At 30.9% G+C, this 7,289-nt stretch overlaps 1 protein-coding gene across 1 annotated transcript; it reads left to right on the forward strand.

The window, feature by feature from the left end:
• Positions 1–4,639: 4,639 nt before the first annotated feature.
• Positions 4,640–6,846, forward strand: LOC132757532 (uncharacterized). The gene is made up of 3 exons (XM_060748842.1): positions 4,640–5,006; positions 5,929–6,015; positions 6,336–6,846. The coding sequence occupies exons 1-3, from the start codon at positions 4,700–4,702 to the stop codon at positions 6,752–6,754; spliced, it is 813 nt and encodes a 270-aa protein (XP_060604825.1). The 5' UTR covers positions 4,640–4,699; the 3' UTR covers positions 6,755–6,846.
• Positions 6,847–7,289: the final 443 nt, after the last annotated feature.

The raw sequence follows: 7,289 nt of genomic DNA on the forward strand, positions 1-7,289 counted from the left end.
ATACAAATCATATACATCGGATGTAAATTCATGTAATTGTTCTTTGATATCGTAAATTAATAATGTACAGTATTAATATAAAATACAGAAATAATTCCTAGATGCGATTAAAGAACTTTTGTCAAATTATAATATATACTGTTTAACTGCAATGTTCTCAGTTATAACCTGACTTTGTTAAGCTATTACTTTTATATTGAATTCATATAGATGTATTATCACCAATGTCATTTTTGAAAAATTTATATAAATGCACATTGAGATGGAGTGAATGATAATTTGATACATACAATTATTTTCGTTTCAAAACTGTTTGAAGACAAATTTGAAGAGCTCAAAAACAACTTCAAGAAAGAAATGAAGAACGAAATAAACATCCTGGCTGAAACGAAAAGTAATTGTATTTTTGAGCCGATGCTATCTTTGGACCAAAAACCTTTATTCCCTCATTGAATTTCGTCATAATAAAAATGAAGCATCAACTAATTATACTGCTGATTTTATGGCGCTATTTGTGTTGACTATTTTTTTGTCCACGATTTTTATCAATTAATCCCTTCGATTTACAGCTAAAAATAAATTCGGATGCAAGAATTCCTTTCGATTTCTATTATGTAAAGTCATATATTGGTTTCCCATCCGGTGACTCGCAGTATGTTATATGAATGGATGAGAATGGGAACAATTTTCATATATTATATAAAAACAGTATCAAAGACAAAGTAAAAACTAAACTTTAAACTTTGTAATTTATTTCTTACATTTGTATCTTCTACAGAAAATTACTAATTATTTTGTAGTACACAGTGGGTTATGTATGTATTTATTGCTCTACATGAAAGCTATAAATAGATATGACCTTCACATTGTGAAATGTTACGGTCATTTGTTTCGCGCTATTGTATTAAATAACGAACTGGAGAATTTTGCAGGAAATGAAATGCAACCATAAATTGCACTCTTCATAAAGCTTTTTTATCTTTGACTCGCATGAACATGATGTTAGTGAGTCCTCATATCTGTCTAAAATTCAAGTAACAGTCTTCAATTGGTATAAAATGTTTCACTATATCAACATGCCATGTAAAATTAACCATAATTTTTAATGTTGTTAAAGCGTATAACAAAAAATCCCGAATTTGGTAATTTTGTAATTCATCACAATTTTTCATTCCAGTATGTGTACTTCTTCCAAAATTTATCTGGGACTTACTATAATATACATATTGCTATTTTATCTTAACAGGTATTAAAAGAAACCAATTTACATAATTTGAAATATGAAAATACATGCAATGTTACTATATTAGTTCCTAGTTCCTTTTATTGCTATTTTTATATTCTCTTTGTATATTTGTTACAACCATAATAATAAAAGAAAGACTTTGTTCATTTTAACTACTGTTTTGTATGTTTCAAAGAAAATGCATTTAATATTCTTATCTCTAGCAAGCCTACCAAAGTTCAAGATAAACAATGTCATTCGTCCGCCCATTCATCTATTGATATGCATGTACAATTTTGGTAAAATCCAATTAACCATTGAAAAGTTTATTCCCTGCGGTCTGGAGACCGCAGTGTATTGGTACGCGTTTTACTTTTGAGGCATGGAGGAGCACGTGACCTGTTTTCGGTACATGGAGGAGCATGTGATCTGTAAACCGTACATGATTGGTTTATCGACCTTTCATAAAACCTAGCTAAATACCGTTTGCCGTTACGTTACGGATTTATCTGTAGGGAATTAGTCCTAATTACAACTTATTAAGAACAAAAAACTATTACGTGATATTTCTAATTTTCTATAATTATTTTACCGTTTAAGGTGGAAAAACTTGAATGATGTGTTTGAAAATTATCAATGTTTCTTTAATATCTATCTCAAATTTTACAAACAATAAATTGTTTACACTGAAAATTTACAAAATTAAAATATTCGTAGGGGCATCTGCCATAATAAATAGAGATATTTTCTGCGTAAACTTGTGTGTTTACTTTATTTAATTTTTGCTCGGAATTATTCATAAAATGGCAGGCCTATTTAATCATTTTCTTAAAAAGAAATAATTGTTTTATGTTCGACCTTCTCCAGTCTTCAACGGTCACCAGTTTCCAAAGACCTTCTTCTATATTGATCGTTTATTCAATTGTCAACTATATTCCGGATACAAACGTTTATTTATTCCCACCCCCCAAATAATGTTGAAAATAGTTAAATGAAATATCTTTTTATCATTAAAATGTTCACCGCAGGAAACCATTTTACTTGTAAGAATATCTGGACTGCAGATGCCTAATAGGTCATCCTCACATGCTGCATTTCTTGCTCGGATGCCCTTGATAATGTACACTAGTACTTAATCTAAATAGAAAATGACTTGTGCACAGAAATGATTTGGTTAGGTATCTGTAATGAGCGCATTCTTCTGCGCGGTGCTTCTCAATTGCTGCATTGCAGCAACATTTGTACTTGTTCTATATTAATATTTGAAATTAATTTTCTAGGTAAAACATAATTTTTTATAACGATACTCTGAAAACCACTAAATAGCATCCTTTCTTAGAAACTGGGAGGGCGGGAAGAGGAAATAACTATAACTCTAAAGAACGTGTTTAAAGCTGTCAAATACTGCCTCGAGTGAGAAACAATAGTAAAACACCGAATATATACCTACACACTGGTACAAAACACGTGAAAACCGTGCAATGTAATATAATATGCATGAAACAAAATATGTTGTAGACTTATCGAAGCATAAACTAAACTACGGACTGGAATGAAATAACAATGGGAAACGTGAATAATTTTATTCTTGTTATTTCATTTTCTATACAAGTTAAGTCGTCACATACTGAAATGCATATTATATCTGACATAACTATACCTGACATAGCTATCGATTTCAATGAACAATTATGCTTTGGAATTTTAGTAGTAGCAATTATGGTATTGCAATTTCATTTTTAATACAAGGCATTATGTATCATTAGTTTACATGTACACGTACATGTGTATATGGTTACATTCAGAATAATAAATAATAGCAACGCAAAAAAAAGCTAAGAAGAAAAACATTTGTGCCAAGTTTGATTAGTATTGAACCATTTTTCATTGTTTCATAGCAGTTTGGACTTGTAACAGGAGGCTTTTCAATGATAACGGCCATTTTTCACAATATGCTCATGAGGGAAAGGGTTAACTCTGTCACATCTTTTTCCGATTACAAAGAAAGCTAATTAGACTCTGAGGCTTATGTTACATAAACAGTTTTAACAGACGTTGCTCTTTATATGCAAAAGTTGTATACGTTATAATATTGTATTATATAAAGTATTATAACAATCACAAATCTTAATTTCCGTCCTATTTCAAACCTAGGTCATAGTTATTTAACCAAAAACTGTAATTTATTGGTTCCGTTCCGTACTTATACATATACATAATGATAGAAAAACTGCCAATTATTATACCATATACTTGACCTGTCAATATGAAGCAATTACAATTAAGCATGTTATTTTGCTGTTTCTTAAGTATTTTAAGTATTAAAAGGACAAATACGTGATATATCTTGTTTCAGTGATTAATTAAAGCAATATCAAACCCTCCACGAAAACTCGTTAACTCAATACAATAATGTTAATAAAGGAATAGTTCAAAAGTTTTAACGCTTCTTTCACTCTCATTTCTTCTATATTTCTTATCATCTTAGATATTGTAAAAATTTCAAAATGTATGGAGAACTTTTGCACATGGCATTATATGTATGTTGGAAAAAATATATTTTTTTTGGATTTGGTGGCACTGATTCCTAAAACTAGTTAGGATAATAACAATTAATATATTTTTATGTAATAGAATAGAGTATAAAAATGGCACTACCTTTGTGAGGCAATCTATTTATGCAAGTATGTATTTTGCTTGATTCAAGACAGATGCCTATACCTCTTATGTTTACTGATCGGTAGTCTCTTTAATTAATAGTTGCTATGCTGCCATTGCTGTGATTTAATAAAAGTAGTTTTTTCTATATTGATACTGCTATTGTTATAACTTCATATTTATCGCTATGTTATTATCCCTATATTTATAAAGTTATATTGACATCTCTATTATCTAATCTCTACATTATCAATGCTATTATGTTGCTATGTTAAAATTGTTGTAATGTAGTCGCCGCTATTTTGTCATTGCTATCGTTTACTGCTAAGTTGTAATCATTTTCTTACCGATGCCCTGTTTAAACTGATATGTGGCCATGATTATGCTGTCATCTCTATGTCATGATTTCTTTGTTTTCAGCGATATTTGTACAGTATCATTACCGTATTGTGGTCGATATGTTACCGTTGCTATGTTGTCGTTTCTATGGCATTGTTGCTATGTTACATAGATGATTTGTCATCAAATTTGCAATTACTGTGTTGTCATTGATATGTTGTCATGCTTTGTTGTCATTAAAATGAACGTATTTTCTGCTTTATGTGCTTTATGAATGTGATTGATTTCTATTAAAACTTAAACAGAAGAATAAAACGTGTCCGCTGATTACTAGCATATTTTGTCAGCTTTGGATTGCACATTTTTGAACGTCCCTTTCCCTTTTTGTTTCAGGGTTTTTGGCTTTAAGTGGCTTTAAGAAACAAACTAAAATCTTTTTCATAAGTCTTCTTATTATTGCATGTAAAGAAAGTCAAAATGTTTTCTACTGCTTTCTTTGCGCTTTCTGCAATAATTTTTCTCTTTGAACCACGTGTCTCCATGGCAACTGAACCCGTTTGTTCTAAGTTTTCGTACGAAGAAAAACTCCTTGAGAAAATGATACGCACAGAGATTAAAGTAGAAACAATGCAGAACGAAATAAAGAATACGGAAGAAACTGTCTTAAATACTCTTTTAGACATTGAGAAAACAGCTGCTGAGAATCAAAATAAGATCGACGACTTTAGAAATAATCTAACGGGAGAGATTGGGACTCAATTTGAGGAATTGCAGGAGAAAGAAGGTAAGTTTGATTGATTTTTATACTTATCTTACAAATGACGCAAGATATTTGTCAAATATGAATAAGACCGACTTTTTATCTCACTTTCTTTTTATGTTTGTCCTAAATATAACTGTTTATTACCCTTCCAGATTTTTTCCGCCTTTTGATTGGATATTGATCACCCGAAAGAAATTGATATAACCGAGCCAGACGGGTAATATACACACTAAATTTCCCCGTTGGGTACCCCACGTTCTAAACAACATGCGCTATGGCGATGCGCGTACGGTTTGATTTTACGCGATGTAAATTCCGATTTACAAGCACTTTTTAACTGTCAAATGATAAATATTTACCAAAATAAAGTTATCATACATATTCTAATCAGTATTGAAAACAAATATGACCTTAAGAAAGCTTGATATTAATTCCAAAAAAGTGCGTTCAACAGACTACTCCTTTTCTCTTGTTTACATTGGTTAGGTTCGAAAGAAAATACGTCATGTATTTATGTGACGTCATGTAGTGATGAAGGGGTACCCTAAAGGGAATCTTATTTCGACGTTTTATTTGAAGTAGCAATGATTTATTTTAAAATGTTCTTAACTCGGCAGGGGAAGGGTAATAAAATTATTATTTTGGATTTGGAGTGATATATGTGGATATATTACATGACAAGATAAAATATCACCCTCGCCGTCTATCCACATATATCACTCCAAAACCAAAATAACATATATTATAATATTATTCATACAAAATATATACATCGGATGTAAATTTATGCAATTGTTTTTGGATTTTGTAAGTAAAAATTGTACAGTATTGATATTATAAAAAGCTATTATTATCATCAATGTCATTTTTTAAAACTTTTATATAAATACACATTGAGTTGACGTGAATGATATTTTGATACATACAATTATTTTCGTTTCAGAACTGTTTGAAGTCAAATTTGAAGAGCTGAAAAACAACTTCAAGAAAGAAATGAAGAACGAAGTAAACATCCTGGCTGAAACTAAAAGTAATTGTATTTTTGGGTCAATCGTTAGATTGTCTTTATGTACATATGTACGTGCGCGATGTGTTAGTGTACATGCATGCTTATGCCATTTCTATCGTTGGACCAAACACCTTTATTCCTTAATTGAATTACGTCATAATAAAAAAAAGCAACATCATTTATTCTATATACAATGAAATGAATTTCAAGATAAAACCAGTGCTTTTTAACAACGTTATTTGCTTTATCTATTAATTATTCTGAATTGTTGATTTAAAAAAGTAATTTCTATAAGTAATTTGGTAATTTAACATTCTGCGATTCTTGTGTGTTATTTACAGAAACGATACTACAGCCGACTGTCACATTCCTTGCTCACGATGTCAAAGATTTGATACTTGACCGTACGCACGAGATCCTTGTATTTCAAAAGGTAATAGCAAACGAGGGATCAGGATATAACAATGCCACAGGAGTCTTCACAGCGTCTATTGAAGGCGTGTACCTGTTTACTGTCCATGTCTGTGCTTCATATAAAAAATACTCGACTATCGGACTGGCCTTAGATGGTACATTTGTTTCGAAATCGATAAATTACAATAGTCAAGGATATAGTTGTGGATCGGTATCGGCCATTGTTCCAATGGAAAACGGAAGACAGGTCTGGGTAGCAAGTACATACGGAAGTACCGGTCACGTGTTAGCTGGAGAGGATACTTATGTTATGAACACATTCAGTGGAGTTCTTATAAGTAAATAGATATCGAAAGAAATTTACAACAGTTGATAAGATATTTAAGCATATTAAGACTTCCTATATGTGATAAAATATGCAAGCCTATAGAGACCGTATTCAAGTTGTCGCCCTTGGATGACGTCATTGGGGGATACGGTGGACAATGCCGATACGATTAAGTATAATAATAGAGGGATATAAAGATCTTAAACCTTTCTTTTTTAAGATTGGCAGATTGAAATTGCCAAAATTTTGTGAAATTAAATAAGATATTACATAAAAAGGATGGTGAAATGAATAAATATGTTTGCTATATAATATGGTTAACGATTTGTTATAATAGTAGAAATATTCCTGGGTAACTGATCATGATCTTACCATTTTCGTTAGATTCTTAATAATGAAAATTTTACCAGGCAGTTAAATCGTACTAACTTGCTAATACCAGACATATAAATAATGTATCTAGGTCTCTGCTAATATAAAATACCCAAAAGATATTTTGAGTTTCAAAAATGTAAGGATTCTGTTGTTTCGAAAAACGGCTGCGTAATAATTA

The sequence above is a fragment of the Ruditapes philippinarum genome, unplaced genomic scaffold (genome assembly GCF_026571515.1).
Source record: "Ruditapes philippinarum isolate M1 unplaced genomic scaffold, ASM2657151v2 ctg1934_1_1_1_1, whole genome shotgun sequence".
Lineage (NCBI taxonomy): Eukaryota > Metazoa > Mollusca > Bivalvia > Venerida > Veneridae > Ruditapes > Ruditapes philippinarum.